At 44.0% G+C, this 18,224-nt stretch overlaps 2 protein-coding genes across 2 annotated transcripts in view; one reads left to right on the plus strand and one right to left on the minus strand.

The window, feature by feature from the left end:
• The first annotated feature begins 1,935 nt into the window (after positions 1 to 1,935).
• On the plus strand, positions 1,936 to 3,278 carry LOC125524451. The gene is made up of 3 exons (XM_048689507.1): positions 1,936 to 2,089; positions 2,181 to 2,429; positions 2,690 to 3,278. Exons 1-3 carry the CDS (start codon positions 2,055 to 2,057, stop codon positions 2,865 to 2,867), a joined length of 462 nt encoding a protein of 153 aa, XP_048545464.1. The 5' UTR covers positions 1,936 to 2,054; the 3' UTR covers positions 2,868 to 3,278.
• A 1,281-nt stretch (positions 3,279 to 4,559) lies between these two features.
• The window catches only part of LOC125524450 (serine carboxypeptidase II-2), a 78,712-nt gene continuing 65,047 nt past the window's right edge, over positions 4,560 to 18,224 (minus strand). The window contains exon 9 of the mRNA XM_048689506.1: positions 4,560 to 4,701. Within this exon, the coding sequence (XP_048545463.1) occupies positions 4,575 to 4,701 (127 nt within the window). The 3' untranslated portion in view covers positions 4,560 to 4,574. The remainder of the gene's footprint in view (positions 4,702 to 18,224) is intronic.

Raw genomic sequence — 18,224 nt, forward strand, 5'->3', positions numbered from 1 at the left:
CGCCACGAAGACGAACGCCATCGTCGGTAATCCGGCGGAGATCTGTCATCTCCTCGCCGGTCCCTCCACGCGCCGCCGGTCGGCGGAAGGCCACCCCGCCGCGGATCCGCAGTCGCCGCCGTCACCATCTCCGCACAGATCAGCCACCCCACCGGATGGGGTGCTGCCACCGCCGCCGTCCACAGGGCCGCCGCTCCGTCGGCTTATGGCGCTCTGGCCACCGCCGCACGGGATGGGATTGCCACCCCAGACGCCACCTTCAGATCTCACAAGAGGGGCCGCCCCTGTCGCCTTAGATGAGATCGTGCTGCATCCACCCGCCCAGGTGCCTTCGGCACCGAGCCCGCCGCCACCGCGGCCCACGCCGGCGGCAGCGGCGACAGAAGGAGGGGTCCCTGCGGTGCTAGGGTTGAGGGACCCTTGGCGTCGCCTAGGGGGAGGCGACGCGAGGGAAGGGCTAGTATCCAGAAACTGCGGGTCCTGAATATCTGCCGAGCTACGATTGCAAAAGGAGTGCCGGATAGAATGGACTATGTAAGGAATTTGGAGTTTGGATAGCCATGGAACATTTAACACACACTGAAACATGTAATTGCAATGGATGCAGCCTCTACATATGGAAAACAGCAAGAGTACTTCCTGCTATCCGAGTCTAGACATCACAGCAGCAACAACATTATATGAAAAATGAAAGACTGTATGCTACTTACTTCTTTCATCCCAAATTACTTGTCTTAAATTTGTCTAGATACTGATGTAATTTGAGATGGACGTAATACTTGCTATAAATGGCATATAAGACAACGCTGAAATTCGATCCATCTTTATCCTTAGTTTCACATTAAATTAACAGGCATGTCGCAGTGCCAATCAATGGCAGGAAAACTATTCCCCGGTTATGTTCCCTGTCTTAGGGGATTGGTGGCAATAGCACTTACAGATGACAACAGATATGGCCATCCTTATACTGTGAAAGTTATGCGTGGAGTTTCAGCTACTGAACTGAATTTGTGAGATGGAATCATGTGACGCTGGTCGTGTCTGGAATCAATTGTGTCCCAACATACTTCCTCCGTTCCAAAATATAATGCTTTAATTTCTCTATTCCTGTGCTTCAACTTTGACCATAAATTTAACTAATGAGAACGACTGTGGCGGGAGCAAAAGTTATACCAGTGAATTATTCAAAAGTAGTTTTTAATTATATGATTTTTTTTCACACCGCAATCGGTCTCGTTGGTTAAATTTATGGTCAAAGTTGGATCTCAAGAAGCACAGACGTACTATATTTTAGAATGAAAGGAGTATTACACATCGCTGCATAGATCAGACAGCACAGGCATTGGGCTCCCGGCCAAGAATGATTTTATGAGTGTAAGCGCCTATTTGAGGCGATGCATCGGAGAGGATCCTCATGACCTGCACCCCTTACAGTCACAAAGTTGAGACCCTTGTACGCTTGGCTCCAGCGGTCCAGCCATCAATCTGTTTAAACATGGAAGAGTTCAGAAGCTAGGAACAAATTGGAGGACGGATATCCTAATTAAAACTAGCATATTGGAAAGAGTAACAAAAAATTAAAGGAGAATACAAATGTTGCATTATAATGGCGCATAGAATACAACCTATCCTGGTCGAAAAGGGAACATACTATGCATGTAATCTAGTCATAGTAAGTTAGAAAGCGGAAATGAGAGCGGCGATTCGGTGCTCGAGCCCAGCTGAGCCCGAAATCGCTGGCGTTCGTTCTTCGTTTGGGATTCGAGTAATTTGGTCTGACAGCTTGACAGGAAGCGCTGGAAAAAAGGACGTACGGCCCGTATACTGTATGGAATAGTGCGTTCCGTCAGGCGCGGGGTCCTGGTCCGTGGACTAGAACGCCTCGTTTTATGCTGAGACGCTGAATGTCGAACTAAAAAAAAAGGTTTCTATAAACCACGTCAGCAATCGCCAACACAGCCCACTCCCATCCCCGCACCGCCCAAGGAGCCTCCCAAAATCCGGTTTTCAGCTGCGGCGGCCGCTGCTTCCCGCCGGCGACGAACTAATGGTGGATGCTGGTCTTTGCTTTTGCTGGATGCCATGACAGGTAAGTGCATCATTCCTCGATTTAGGTCTAGTGGTTGCAGAGGTTTGTTTCTAAACTGGGGGCTGACACTACGACCGGCGGTGCGTTATAGGTTCCCACTCCGGGAGGAGTTCGCCGACAGCCTAGAACACCCAGATCCGGTCCCTCTCGCTGTGCTGCGGACGGGAGAAGCCAGCGCTGTTGTGCTGGAGGAGTCAAACGCAGGATCTAATAAGGGCAACAAGTTGGGTGTCGCCGGCCGGAGGAGTCGCAGGGCGGCATGCGCCGGTGGCGTGAGGCATGCTCGGTCTTCCCAGTCGTCCGACAGGTTCAACCCCAAGGCGCCCGATTGGACAAAAAGGTATGCGCTGGATGCATACCCAATTTCTCTGCATTTTGTTGTAGATGGCTGGATGTTAGACTGTTGTAGTATGGTCTATATCTTCGTATTGTAGTTTTCCTTCTCCCTAGAGAGATTTAAATCAAGTTCACTGCCCATGGGAACTTGTTCCTGCAGAAGTGCAGATAACTTGTTAGTTCTCCTAGTCCGGAAATTACTTTGAACAGTCATACTTTGCAGTTGAACCTAATGAAAAGTAATGGTTTGCTTGAAAAATTCAGGTTGCGTCTCCGCAGTGCACCACCCGACAGGATGCCGTGCCCCTCTAGGATGAGTGCACAAGAGGTGTCGATTCGCAAATACGCGGAGGAGCCAACACAAAGTGTTATTACACCAGAACTAGGAATTAGTTTCGACTCACTTGGCGATGGATATGATTTCTACACCTTGTATTCGTGAGAGATCGGCTTGGGAGTTAGGTATGGAAAGAACAGGATGAATGCCGAGAGGACCAAATCAGTGCGGGAGATAGTTTGCGGATGTTGATTGTGTACTAAGAAAATGGACTTCAAATTTGTTACCTGCAGATCAGCTGATTTGCAAGTTTCATGCTATACTGAGAAGCAACTATATGTAACATGCATGTATATCTGTTTGTTAGATAGTTGTTGATTGGAAAGAATCCACTGGAATAGAGCATTTCCTTTTCGTGTCCTACAGTCTCTTTGAGATAATTGCATCACCGAAGATGTATTTAGTGGTTTTCTCATGTAATGCGCTGCAGCAGCATATCTCTAATGCTCGCTGTCAGTGTACTGAAACCTTCATCTAAGTTTGAGGTTATCTAAGTGTATAGAAACTGAAAGTTACATGTTTAATTTCCATTATATGTGGGTTTCTTCATATTTCTGTTAACTGTAGATGCTCTAGAGTCTGCATATGAAATCATGGATAATTTGTTGTTGTGCACTGTTATGTCAGCGGTACTTCCATTTTTGACATTTCAAGATATTTTGCAGGAGGATGTGCTCCATGCAAGAGGAAGGACAAACGGGGTAGTAGAAATTCATCTTAGGTAACAGGCTGACATTTCTTCTCCTCTCTACTTGTTACGGAATAGCAGACTGAAGTTAACTTCGTGCGTACTGAAAAAAATGCTTAATTGCTCTTTGAGGCAGGACATTCAATTGAACATACAACTGTTCATAAATTTGGGGCTGACATTTTACATTGATTAAGTTGCAGGGGAAGCAAGCAGAGAACAGTAGATAGTGCCTGCCGTTCTGGAATCAGCCTGGCACAGAATAATGCCTGAGCCGTTCTCCAGTTTAGTTGTTCTGTCTCTCCCTTATGCTGTGGCCGCATTTAATGCACCCACGGGCAGGCTTCATTTTCCGTCCATACATCTGCTATACAGAGTAAAATACAGCACTGCTTCACGCATCCCCATGCAAGTGAATGGTGGTGATTTCAGGATCAGCTGAGCCTGGGCTCATAAACGAATATCCGAGCGGAAATTGCCTTTGGTGACCGAGCTCATTGGAGGCCTTCAGATTCAAAATTCAAATTTTATCAAAATTTATATTTTTACATTTCAAAAAATTCTGAAAAAAATTACAGATATACATGAAGGCATAACACACATGTGTGTAAAACTTCAGGGCAAAACACGTTGAAATGAGGGCTGTGCAAAAAAGACAAATCTATGGATGTTTAACACATGACACTGTTCATCCTCCTAGGCCATGAATTTGTCTTTTTTGTACAAGTCGCATTTCAACGTATTTCATCATGAAAACACACATGTGGGTTACATCCTTACATACACGCATATTTTTTTCAGAATTTTTTGAAACAAAAAAGTTTGAATTTGATTTTTTTTTTTAAATAAAGGCCTCTATGAAGCTCGGCCACCAAAACGCCATTCTCGTTAGAAAGCTAAATGAATGTGTATCATGCCTACAACAGCCATGGGTTATCACACATACTTATGGCAAGACTTTTCTCTACTTGCAGTAATACGTGACTAAACTATTATGACAGAGGTTCAACGTAGAGACACAACCAAGGCCAAAATATAAATGGTCCGAGGATGAAAAGATTATGCACGAAGCAAACCACAGAGCTTCAGGGTAATGAACATTCATGGAATCATGGGCGTTTTGATCAAGAACAAGTCTTTACCTCGCCATCATCATCATACCAAGCATGCCACGGGGTCGCTGTTGGAAGCTTGAGAGCATCAATGCTGTATCTAGTTGATGTTACTGGAATCACTGCATCTGTGTCTCCACTGTACAAAGTAAAGAAAAGATCAAAACAAAAGATACTTATATGTTTACCCAGCATTTGTACAAAGCCATGATGTTTAAACTACACAGTGGGAAAAGTAGCTAAGGTTTTACCAGCACCTTTCGGAAGGTCGAAATTACACAACCATGTTAAATGTGAAGAGAGACTAACAAAAATTAATTGACATCGAACTAGGTTGTACACAACCATCTGATAAACCCACTTCTCTACGGTGACAATATATTAATAGTTTTGGGGAAATAAACTAACTGAATCCCATGTCTACAGCATGGAGCATAGTTTAGTATAGAGCCATCTTTGTGTGCCTGAGTGGGTAAAGACTTCAGAGAGTTAGGAATAACTTGAACATCCATATACGGACCCATATTGAATAAGTTCGTGATAGATATGCAGTATAGATTTTTCACAGTCCTTCCAGTTGGTGTTAATAACTTCACTGCAAAGAATGTCAGTAGTACAGCTTTTGGCCTTCTACATTCTAGCCTTTTGACTTGCCCTTATACTTGTATATATGATGGCTTTGGTTTCTCAATAATATTAAGCTGTTTTCCCCTTTTCAGAAAAGGAGGTTAAACCTCCGGCCTCTGCATCAATCGATGCATATAACCATCTTTATTAAAATTTTCACGAAGGTCTGACAAGAACATACATCAATCCACCCGAAGCCACTCACTCTCACTTACAAACTTGATAATGTGGAGTGCTCTCACTTCCTATATCTAAAGTCGATGTCGTCGCCAATCCATCCATATAACGCATCGGAACCAACAACCAGTGCAACTGACCTAAAGCGTACACCACATGCACACGTTTTAGAAGCATCCATCATCATCGAACCGTTGTCCTATCTTCAGAAGAGAGATCCGCATCATCCCTGTTAGTCCGGCAATCCATCAGTGCCGCCACAGCGCCCAACTACGATGCCGCCCTGCGATTGTCCATCCAGACGCGGAGACTCTAAAAGATCTGTAGTGCGTAGCACCTGCCGAACAGGCATGACACAGCGTAGCACCTGTCGGCTAGGCATGACTTGACATCTCCACCGAAGCTCTGTTCAAGATGAAGACGCTCCACCTCCTGTCTCTGTCTTCCATCGTTGCTAACCAGATCCTAGGGTTTCTCCCAGAGCAACACAAGTGGGTCAATAGTATTTACACGATAATGTCTTCATCAAGGTAACGGCGCAGAATACCGCCATCGCCTGCCATCGGCTCGGTTTTCACCGGCAACAATGTCTCTCTGACTCGTAGCCGGGACTAGATGACGGATCTCGAGGTCCGACCACCCAGCCTCAGGCCGACGCTAGTAGAAAAAGGCCCATTTGTCCCGGTTCGGGAACCGGGACTAAAGGGTCGATACTAAAGCTCAATACCTTTAGTCCTGGTTCTTATACGAACCGGGACAGATGAGTCTCCACGTGGCCGCTGGCAGCTTGCCTAGGCAGGGGGGGCCTTTTGTCCCGGTTGGTAGCACCAACTGGGACCAAAAGGCATCCACGCGTCAGCAATTTAGGGGCTGGGGTTTTGTTTTTTTAAGGGGGGGGGTGGGGGTTTTGGGGTTTTTGTAGGGTTAATGTAGGGGTTTCATATATTAATTGTGTTAGCTAGCTAATAGAGAGAAGTGTCCTCTCTTATCTCCGTGCTTGGTTGACGCTACGTACTATACGTATAGAGAGGACTCGACTCGACAAGCAAATGAAGGAAACCATTAAGTACAGAAGATCGTCATGAACATATACAGAGAGAAGTGATCAACCTCTCCTTCTCCGAGAGATTGGTCGAACAACAAGTTTTCGTATATCTATCCGCCGCTACTGGCTACATATATACAATATTAAGATCTCTAACAACCCCCTAACTTCTGAACTCAAGTTCCACATGGTATTCTCCGGCTTTACTGATGACGTGGTCAAGAAAGAATCCCGCCAATTCCTCTTGAATTGCTCGTATGCGATCTTGTGGTAGGAGTTCATTCCGCATCTGCCATGTCTAATTTGAAGAAGGGGGTAAATACATATATATGAATGAAACTCAACACAAATGATGGTATAATAAAATGAAATTATGAATATTATTGCTTACGCACATCAAATTGTCTTTTAGAGTAGACCCACTTTTTTTTGCAAGTCGCGTTGTAGATGAACTCGCAAAGGTAGTATCCATAGTAATTATTCCCAGGTTCCTGCCACAAGCACTTTACGAGAAATAGAGGTCAATCAAACTGATAATGAAGCATTATAAATGGTATTGATGAAAGTAGCAAGAATCAATGGGTGATGCGCGGAACTAGCTAGCTAGTAGTACTTACTTTCGGGTGTGTAAATCGCAGCTCCCCGGCAGTCCCGGAGCTTGTGCGGTGAATACTTTCCAAACCCTGCGGGACAAAGAAAATAATTACTTGATATCAGGAAATGGACAAAGTTGCGGATATGGTGCGATAATGATCGATTGAACTTACTTCTCGAGCACTTTCGTCATGTGCGCATAGTCCTCGGGATTTTTTCGTCTCGAGTCTAAGACGGTTACCAGTCCCTGTTCAATCTTAATCTCTAGGAGAATAAAGTTGAAGCTGCGCACACATGCATAACTCATCAATTACATTCCTATAACCTTGAGTAATACTGGAAACCAAATATGCACAAGACAGTAACACTCACTTAAAGTTGTAAGGAAAGAGTATTTTATCTTTGTTTTGATTTTGAAGCAACGATTTTAGCAAGTTGGACTCGGATTCTTTGGCATCGTGTTTAACCGTCCATTCATCTATGATATTTGTGTTAATGAACCCAATATCATAGATTTCTGCCTTTCTGCATTCGACGATCTTCAATCTGCATAATATAGTGAGGATAATTATATATACATGCAAGGAAAGAGCTGAGCTATATATAGAGACTTAGTTACAGAAGTAGTACTTACAGACAGTAGCAAGTGACGATTATTTTATCGGGGCCTTTTGATTGAAAAACTGGAAGAACTCCTCAAATGGAACAGACAACAAATCAATTCCAACAAGGTCGTGCTCCTCTTTAACTCTCAGCGTCAAAGTATCCTGCCCAGACTCGCTGCAGGTTTTCATGTACCAGTCATGGAATCTTCGCATCATCTTGTTAGAGGATGATGACCAGGTTTGATGAGAGGCTTCCCATGCCGGTATTTGAAATCGTCCACCTCCATTGTATCAAAATGTGCATCGTCGGGCAGGTAATCTCCAGGATTGGTACTGGGCAGCATCCTTGGATGATTAGCGACGATATCGCTAGACACCTTGAGCGGGGGGCATGATTAGTTAGCTTGTTCGCCGAGCTGGGGAATTGTTTTCCCACATCTTCGTTCTGCTAACATTTGATCACTGCAAGTACTTCCCGACCGCTAATAATGTGCTCATAGTTGGTTTTCGGCGGTGACGATGGTGGTCGCTTCAGGGCATCCAAAGTGCGCTGAACTTTCACCTTATCTATCTTCTCCTCCGGAGGTGGATGTTTCTTCACTCTGTGCGTTTCAAAGAAGTCCTTCACTTGGGCTTCACATATCTTCGCGTTTTCCTCCTCGCTCATCTCGCATGGTAACCTCTCTAGAGGCTTGAGAGATGGACCGAATCTGTATTGCCTCCCGCCTCTGGCTGTACTGCTAGACGCCGGAGCAGTCGGAGCGGCTGCGGCTGTTTTATTTCGTTGCTTACGAGGCGGAGAAGAAGGACGCGGAGTGCTACGACGCGCCAGAGCAGCCGGAGCGGCGGCGACTGTCTTCCACTTTTGCTGACGAGGCATAGGAGGAGGCGGGCTGCTCGGACGCGCCAACATAGGCCGAGAAGGAGGCAGAGTGCCGCCACGCGCCGGAGAAGGAGGCGGAGTGCCCTGATCACTCGCCGGAGGAGGAGGCGGAGTGCCCTGACTCGCCGGGGGAGGAGGAGGAGGTGGAGGCATCCAGTTCGGAAGGTTGATGAGCTCCTTCCGCCATAGACATGGAGTCTTCAGAGCAAGACCCAACCAAGTCTTCCCTTCACCGGTAGGGTGGTCAAGCTCGAGGTCCTCAAATCCCTCCGTTATTTCATCCACCATCGCAGCAGCATATCCTTCTGGAATCGGACGGCAGTGAAAAGTTGCGCCGGGTTCAGGAGGTGCAACAGAGCCAACAGTCGCCTTGACTTTGAAGTTTTGCCACTGCGGCATAAGGTGGAAAGGTTGAGCCTCCGTGATAGCATCAACGGGGTAGCTAGCAGGAGTCGTGAAGTCAGGCTGCTGAAGGAGCTCAGTGGAAGCCATGCTGCTTCTCCACTGAGATGGTGGGGTAGCTTCTGGGGTAGCTCCGACATGTCGATGGCTGTCCTGTTCCTCTAGCGCTTGTACCCTTGCATGCAGCTTCTGCAGTTCGGTCTGCTCCACTTTCCTCCTCCTCTCCCGGCTTTTGTAACCGCCTGCCTCGGGAAACTCAACCTTCCACAAAACGGAGCCTGGCGTGCCTCGTGTCCATCCAGGGTGCTCAGGATTCCCGAGGGCCATTGTGAGCTCATCGTTCTCTCTGTCGGGAAAGAACATCCCAAGCTATGCTGCGGCGATATACTCCCGAAGCTTCGTGACGGGTATTTGCAGTTGCTGGTTCGTCTAACGGCACTTCCCTGTTTTGGGGTCCAAGGTTCCCCCAACCCCGAAGAACCAAGTCCTTGAACGGTTTGGCCAGTTCAATGTCTCTGGTTTGACCCTTTTATCAAGCAGGTCATTCTCAGCCTTGTCCCACAACGGCCGGGCTTTGACGTAGCCACCTGACCCCGTGCGATGCTGAAGCTCCTTCTTTGCAGCATTTTTCTTGTTTGTTGCTGACATCTTCTTACTCTTCTCTGATGTCTTGTGGGCCACAAATGCGTCCTAGTGATCTCTTATCTTCTCAAATCGGCCGGTGAATTCTGGAGTCTCGTCTTTGTCGACAAACGTTGTTTTCAACTCAATCTTCCACCTCCTGAATAGATCTGCCATCTTCTTAAGAGCATGAGCCTTGACCAATGGCTCTATAGCGGGCTTCTCCGGATCCTTCTCTGGCGATAGGGTGAAATTTGCCTTCAGCGTGGTCCAAAGATCATCTTGCTGCCTATCGTTGACATAAGACACCTGAGGGTCTTCGTTCTTAGGCTTATACCATTGGTGGATGCTGATCGAGATCATGTCCCTAACAAGAACCCCGCACTGAGCAGAAAATGCTTCCTTGGTCCCCTCCTAGCATGACTTTTCCAATTAGTCTCCCCTCATACTGCGATTTAGGGAGACCAATCTTCTTAAGGCCAGGAATGAAGTCAACACAAAACCCAATGACATCCTCTGTTTGATGGCCCATGGAGATGCTTCCTTCTGGCCTAGCGCGGTTACAGACATATTTCTTTAGGACTCCCATGAACCTCTCAAAGGGGAATATATTGTGTAGAAATACGGGGCCCAGAACGACAATCTTGTCGACTAGATGAACTAGGACGTGCGTCATGATATTGAAGAAGGATAGTGGAAATACCAGCTCGAAACTGACAAGACATTGCGCCACATCGGTCCTTAGCCTTGGTATGATTTCTGGATCGATCACCTTCTGAGAGATTGCATTAAGGAATGCACATAGCTTCACAATGGCTAATCAGACGTTTTCTGGTAAAAGCCCCCTCAATGCAACCGGAAGCAGTTGCGTCATAATCACGTGGCAGTCATGAGACTTTATATTCTGGAACTTTTTCTCTCACATATTTATTATTCCCTTTATATTCGACGAGAAGCCAGATGGGACCTTCATACTGAGCAGGCATTCAAAGAAGATTTCCTTCTCTTATTTGGTAAGAGCGTAGTTGGCAGGTCCTTCATACTGCTTTGGAGGCATGCCGTCTTTTTCGTGCAAACGTTGCAGGTCCTCCCGTGCCTCCGGTGTATCTTTTGTCTTCCCATACACGCCCAAGAAGCCTAGCAGGTTCACGCAAAGGTTCTTCGTCACGTGCATCACGTTGATTGAAGAGCGGACCTCTAGGTCTTTCCAGTAGGGTAGGTCCCAAATATAGATTTCTTCTTCCACATGGGTGCGCGTCCCTCGGCATCATTCGGAATAGATAGTCCGCTGGGACCCTTTCCAAATATTATGTGTAAATCATTGACCATAGCAAGTATGTGATCATCGGTATGCATGGCGGGCTTCTTCCGGTGATCTGCCTCGCCTTTGAAATGCTTGCCTTTCTTTCGACATTGATGGTTGGTCGGAAGAAATCGACAATGGCCCAGGTACACATTCTTCCTGCATTTGTCCAGGTATATACGTTCGGTGTCAGCTAAACAGTGCGTGCATGCGTGGTATCCCTTATTTGTCTGTTCTAAAAGGTTACTGAGAGCGGGCCAATTGTTGATGATTACAAACAGCAACGCATGCAGGTTAAATTCCTCCTGTTTGTGCTCATCCCACACACGTACACCGTTTCCATTCCACAGCTGTAAAAGTTCTTCAACTAATGGCCTTAGGTACACATCGATGTCGTTGCCGGGTTGCTTAGGGCCTTGGATGAGAACTGGCATCATAATGAACTTCCGCTTCATCCACATCCAAGAAGGAAGGTTATACATACATAGAGTCACGGGCCAGGTGGTGTGATTGCTGCTCTGCTACCCGAAAGGATTAATGACACCCGCGCTTAAACCAAACCATACGTTCCTTGGGTCACCTGCAAACTCAGCCTAGTACTTTCTCTCGATTTTTCTCCACTGCGACCCGTCAGCAGGTGCTATCAAGTTCCCGTCTTTCTTACGGTCCTCTCTGTGCCATCGCATCAACTTGGCATGCTCTTCGTTTCTGAACAGACGTTTCAACCATGGTATTATAGGAGCATACCACATCACTGATACGTCTCCGTCGTATCTATAATTTTTGATTGTTCCATGCCAATATTCTACAACTTTCATATACTTTTGGCAAATTTTTATACTATTTTTGGGACTAACATATTGATCCAGTGCCTACTGTTAGTTCCTGTTTGTTGCATGTATTTTGTTTCGTAGAATATCCATATCAAACGGAGTCCAAACAGGATAAAAACTGACGGAGATTTTTTTGGAATATATATGATTTTTGGGAAGAAAAATCCACGCGAGACGATGCCCGAGGGGGCCACGAGGCAGGGGGCAGGCGCGCCCCTGACCCTCGTGGCCACCCCGTAATGCGGTTGATGCCCTTCTTTCGCCGCAAGAAAGCTAATATCCGTATAGAGATCGTGTTAAAATTTCAGCCCAATCGGAGTTACGGATCTCTGGGAATATAAGAAATGGTGAAAGGGTAGAATCTGAGAACGCATAAACAGAGAGAGACAGAGAGACAGATCCAATCTCGGAGGGGCTCTCGCCCCTCCCATGCCATGGAGGCCATGGACCAGAGGGGAAACCCTTCTCCCATCTAGGGAGGAGGTCAAGGAAGAAGAAGGAGGAGGGGGGCTCTCTCTCCCTCGCTTCCGGTGGCGCCGGAGTGCCACCGGGGGCCATCATCATCACCGCAATCTTCACCAACAACTTCACCACCATCATCACCAACTCTTCCCCCCTCTATGCAGCAGTGTAACCTCTCTCTTACCCGTTGTAATCTCTACTTAAACATGGTGCTCAATGCTATATATTATTTCCCAATGATGTATGGCTATCCTATGATGTTTGAGTAGATCCGTTTTGTCCTATGGGCTATTTGATGATCAAGATTGGTTTGAGTTGCATGTTTTATTATTGGTGCTGTCCTATGGTGCTCTCCGTGTCGCGCAAGCATGAGGGATCCCCGTTGTAGGGTGTTGCAATACGTTCATGATTCGCTTATAGTGGGTTGCGTGAGTGACTGAAACACAAACCCGAGTAAGGGGGTTGTTGCATATGGGATAAAGAGGACTTGATGCTTTAATGCTATGGTTGGGTTTTACCTTAATGATCTTTAGTAGTTGCGGATGCTTGCTAGAGTTCCAATCATAAGTGCATATGATCCAAGTAGAGAAAGTATGTTAGCTTATGCCTCTTCCTCATATAAAATGGCAATAGTGATTACCGGTCTAGTTATCGATTGCCTAGGGACAAATAACTTTCTCGTAACAAAAAGCTCTTTACTAAAACTAAATTAGTTGTGTCTTTACCTAAACAGGCCCTACCTTTTATTTATGCAATCTTTATTATCTTGCAAACCTATCCAACAACACCTACAAAGTACTTCTAGTTTCATACTTGTTCTAGGTAAAGCGAACATCAAGCATGCATAGAGTTGTATCGGTGGTCGATAGAACTTGAGGGAATATTTGTTCTGCCTTTAGCTCCTCGTTGGGTTCGACACTCTTACTTATCGAAAAATTTTGCGATCCCCTATGCTTGTGGGTTATCCAGACCTTTTTCTGGCGCCGTTGCCGGGGAGCAATAGCGTGGGGTGAATATTCTCGTGTGTGCTTGTTTGCTTTATCACTAAGTAATTTTTATTTGCTGTTCTTAGTTGTTCTTTATCTTTAGTTATGGAAATGGAACACGAAATACCAAAAAAAATTAGGTGTACTTTCTGCTCATGGAGATGGGGAACCTCCTAAAACCCTCGATGCTGGTTATGTGAAAGATATTATGTACTACTTTAATAATCCTGAAAAAAAAACCCTTTCAATTATGTAATGGGAGTAACGTTGGATCAACGTGAATACTTTAGGGATTACCGCTTGACACAAAAAGGGAAACTATTATGGGATCAAATTCATATATTGAATTGGTATGCTAGGCAACTATGCTTGAGATATGGTTATACTTGTTGCTCTAGGATGAAGGCTCCACACCTTCCCTTTTTATGCAAATTTAATGATAATAAAACCTTAGCTTCTTATGCTAATGGTATATATGATTACTATGATGTTGAACAAATAGAAGAATTTGTTGCTTTTATGGGTGCTTATGAAATTGAATCTATGTTTAAAGAGTTTGAAGATTTTGATGATTCGGTTTATAGACCTAAAAATTTAGCTATCCTGAAATATTATTATGAGAATTATGAATAAAATTCCGATATTAATGCACTTATTGAGAAAGTCTCCGCTGTCCAAGAAGAGACTAATATTTTCCAGGAATCTATGGAAGAAGAAGTTGATGAAACTGTGAGCTCATTGGATGTAAAAGATGAGGAGGAGGGCGAAGAATAAAAGGAGGAAGAGCGGATTGATCACCTATGCCCACTTTCTAATGAGAGTAACTCTTAAACTCATACATTGTTTAATTTCCCTTCGTGCTTACCGAAGGATGAATGATATGATAATTGCTATGATCCTGTTGATTCTTTTGAAATATCCCTTTTTGATGATGCTTGCTATGCTTGTGGCCAAGATGCCAATATGAATTATGCTTATGGAGATGAACTTGCTATAGTTCCTTATGTTAAACATGAAATTGTTGCTATTACACCCATGCATGATAGTCCTATTATCTTTTTGAATTCTCCCAACTACACTATATCAGAGAAGTTTACCCTTATTAAGGATTATATTGATGGGTTGCCTTATACCGTTGCACATGATGATTTTGATGAATATAATATGCATGTGCTTGCTGCTCCTACTTGCAATTATTATGAGAGAGGAACTATATCTCCACCTCTCTATGTTTCCCACATGATAAAATTGCAAGAGACTGTTTATACTATGCATTGGCCTTCACTATGTGTGCATGAATTGTTCTTTTATGACATGCCTATGCATAGGAAGAGAGTTAGACTTCGTTGTTGCATGATATATGTTGCCTTGTGCTCACTACTAAATGCCAAATCATTGCTAACTAAAATTGGCTTTGATATACCTTGGGATCCGGGTGGATTCACTACTTGAGCACTATATGCCTAGCTTAATGGCTTTAAAGAAAGCACTGCCAGGGAGACAACCCGGAAGTTTTAGAGAGTCATTTATTTCGGTTGATTGCTTTTATATAGTTTTAAAACAACAAAAATAAAGAGGGGAACCCAAAACTTTTTCAAAAAGGAAAGTGAAAGTGAGAAAGACGAGCATTGTTGAAGTGGGAGCTAGCTTTGAACTTTGTTCATGCTCACGGAAAATTTGTGAATCTTGATTACATAAAATTTTCAAAAAAAATAATTATCCCCTTGTACAATTCCATTGTATTATAAAAATAATGTGCCAAGGTTTGCCTTTAGGATGTTTACATTTGCTTGATGGTTTGTACAGTGCAGGACAAAAACTTTGGCTGTAGTGCGCGATTTTACATTTTTAGTTGGAACCTCAAACGGTTCTGATTCTTTTTTAACTGTATTCCTATACAAATTGTTTATTTTTTATAATTTTGGTAGAAATTTTCAAGTATCATAAGTATGGTGAATGTTCAGATTGTTACAGACTGTTCTGTTTTAGACAGATTCTGTTTTTGATGCATAGTTTGCTTGTTTTGATGAAACTATCGATTAATATCAGTGGATTAAGCCATCAAAAAGTTATACTACAGTATACACAATGCAAAAAAATATGAATTGGTTTGCAACAGTACTTAGAGTAGTGATTTTCTTTATTATACTAACGGATCTTACCGAGTTTTCTATTGAAGTTTTTGTGTGGACGAAGTGTTCGATGATCGAGAAGGTCTCGATGTGAGAAGAAGGAAGAGAGGCAATAGCTCAAGCTTGGGGATGCCCGAGGCACCCCAAGTAAACATTCAAGGAGACTCAAGCGTCTAAGCTTGGGGATGCCTCAGAAGGCATCCCCTCTTTCTTCAACAAGTATCGGTATGTTTTCGGATTCGTTTCGTTCATGCGATATGTGCAATCTTGGAGTGTCTTTTGCATTTAGTTTTCATTTTGCTTTTATGCTCCATGCTGCTATGAGATAGTCCTTGGTTGATTTATAGAATGCTCATTGCACTTCACTTATATCTTTTGAGTATGGCTTTATAGAATGCTTCATGTGCTTCACATATATCATTTGATGTTTGGATTGCCTGTTTCTCTTCACTTAGACAACCGCCATTTGTAGAATGCTCTTTTACTTCACTTATAACTGTTAGAGTGTGGGCATATCTTTTGTAGAAAGAATTAAACTCTCTTGCTTCACTTATATCTATTTAGAGAGATGACAGGAATTGGTCATTCACATGGTTAGTCATAAAATCCTACATAAAACTTGTAGATCACTGAATATGATGTGTTTGATTCCTTGCAATAGTTTTGCGATATAAAGATGGTGATATTAGAGTCATGCTAGTGGGTAGTTGTGGATTAGTAGAAATACTTGTGTTGAGGTTTGTGATTCCCATAGCATGCACGTATGGTGAACCGTTATGTAACGAAGTCGGAGCATGATTTATTTATTGATTGTCTTCCTTATGAGTGGCAGTCGGGGAGGAGCGATGGTCTTTTCCTACCAATCTATCCCCCTAGGGGCATGAGTAGTAGTACTTTGCTTCGAGGGCTAATAAAGTTTTGCAATAAGTATGTGAGTTCTTTATGACTAATGTTGAGTCCATGGATTATACGCACTCTCACCCTTCCATCATTGCTAGCCTCTTCGGTACCGTGCATTGCCCTTTCTCACCTCGAGAGTTGGTGCAAACTTCGCCGGTGCATCCAAACCCCATGATATGATACGCTCTGTCACACATAAACCTCGTTATATCTTCCTCAAAACAGCCACCATACCTACCTATCATGGCATTTCCATAGCCATTCCGAGATAATATTGCCATGCAACTTCCTTCATCATCATATACATGACTTGAGCATTTATTGTCATATTGCTTTGCATGATCGTAAGATAGCTAGCATGATATTTTCATGGCTTGTCCGTTTTTTGATGTCATTGCTACGCTAGATCACTGCACATCCCGGTACACCACCGGAGGCATTCATATAGTGTCATATCTTTGTTCTAGTATCGAGTTATAATATTGAGTTGTAAGTAAATAAAAGTGTGATGATCATCATTATTAGAGCATTGCCCCAGTGAGGAAAGGATGATGGAGACTATGATTCCCCCACAAGTCGGGATGAGACTCCGGACGAAAAAAAAAAGAGAAAGGCCAAAAAAAGGAGAAGGCCCAAAAAAAATTGAGAGAAAAAGAGAGAAGGGGCAATGTTACTATCCTTTTACCACACTTGTGCTTCAAAGTAGCGCCATGTTCTTCATATAGAGAGTCTCTTGAGTTATCACTTTCATATACTAGTGGAAATTTTCATTATAGAACTTGGCTTGTATATTCCAACGATGGGCTTCCTCAAATGCCCTAGGTCTTCATGAGCAAGCAAGTTGGATGCACACCGACTTAGTTTCAGTTTGATCTTTCATACACTTATAGCTCTTAGTGCATCTGTTGCATGGCAATCCCTACTCCTCACATTGACCTCAATTGATGGGCATCTCCATAGCCCGTTGATACGCCTAGTTGACGTGAGACTATCTTCTCTTTTTTGTCTTCTCCACATAACCTCCACCATCATATTCTATTCCACCTATAGTGCTATGTCCATGGCTCACGCTCATGTATTGCGTGAAAGTTGAAAAGGTTTGAGAACGTCAAAAGTATGAAACAATTGCTTGGCTTGTCATCGGGGTTGTGCATGATGTGAATATTTTGTGTGAAGAAGACGGAGCATAGCCAGACTATATGATTTTGTAGGGATAACTTTCTTTGTCCATGTTATTTTGAAAAGATATGATTGATTTATTAGTAGGCTTGAAGTATTATTGTTTTTATGTCAAATGATAGACTATTGCTTTGAATCACTTGTGTCCTAATATTCATGTCATGATTAGATACGTGATCAAGATTATGCTAGGTAGCATTCCACATCAAAAATTATCTTTTTTATCATTTACCTACTCGAGGACGAGTAGGAATTAAGCTTGGGGATGCTGATACGTCTCCGTCGTATCTATAACTTTTGATTGTTCCATGCCAATATTCTCCAACTTTCATATACTTTTGGCAACTTTTATACTATTTTGGGACTAACATATTGATCCAGTGCCCAGTGCCAGTTCCTGTTTGTTGCATGTTTTTTTGTTTCGCAGAATATCCATATCAAACGGAGTACAAACAGGATAAAAACTGAAGGAGCTTTTTTTGGAATATATATGATTTTTGGGAAGAAAAATCCACACGAGACGATGCTAGAGGGGGCCACGAGGCAGGGGGCGCGCCCCTGACCCTCGTGACCACCCCATAAGGCGGTTGATGCCCTTCTTTCGCCGCAAGAAAGCTAATATCCGGATAGAGATGGTGTTAAAATTTCAGCCCAGTCGGAGTTACGGATCTCCGGGAATATATGAAATGGTGAAAGGGTAGAATCTGAGAAGGCAGAAACAGAGACAGAGAGATAGATCCAATCTCGGAGGGGCTCTCGCCCCTACCGTGCCATGGAGGCCATGGACTAGAGGGGAAACCCTTCTCCCATCTAGGGAGGAGGTCAAGGAATAAGAAGAAGGGGGAGCTCCCGCTCCCTCGCTTCCGGTGCCATCATCATCACCGCAATCTTCACCAACAACTTCACCACCATC

Source organism: Triticum urartu, chromosome 7 (assembly GCF_003073215.2).
Source record: "Triticum urartu cultivar G1812 chromosome 7, Tu2.1, whole genome shotgun sequence".
Lineage (NCBI taxonomy): Eukaryota > Viridiplantae > Streptophyta > Magnoliopsida > Poales > Poaceae > Triticum > Triticum urartu.

Excerpts from the sequence above, each read along its gene's own strand:
- LOC125524451 (XM_048689507.1), top strand. The coding sequence starts at position 2,055 with ATGCTGGTCTTTGCTTTTGCTGGATGCCATGACAG. Across the intron at positions 2,090-2,180 it reads TTTGCTGGATGCCATGACAG|GTTCCCACTCCGGGAGGAGT; the intron begins GTAAGTGCATCA and ends GGTGCGTTATAG. Across the intron at positions 2,430-2,689 it reads GCGCCCGATTGGACAAAAAG|GTTGCGTCTCCGCAGTGCAC; the intron begins GTATGCGCTGGA and ends TGAAAAATTCAG.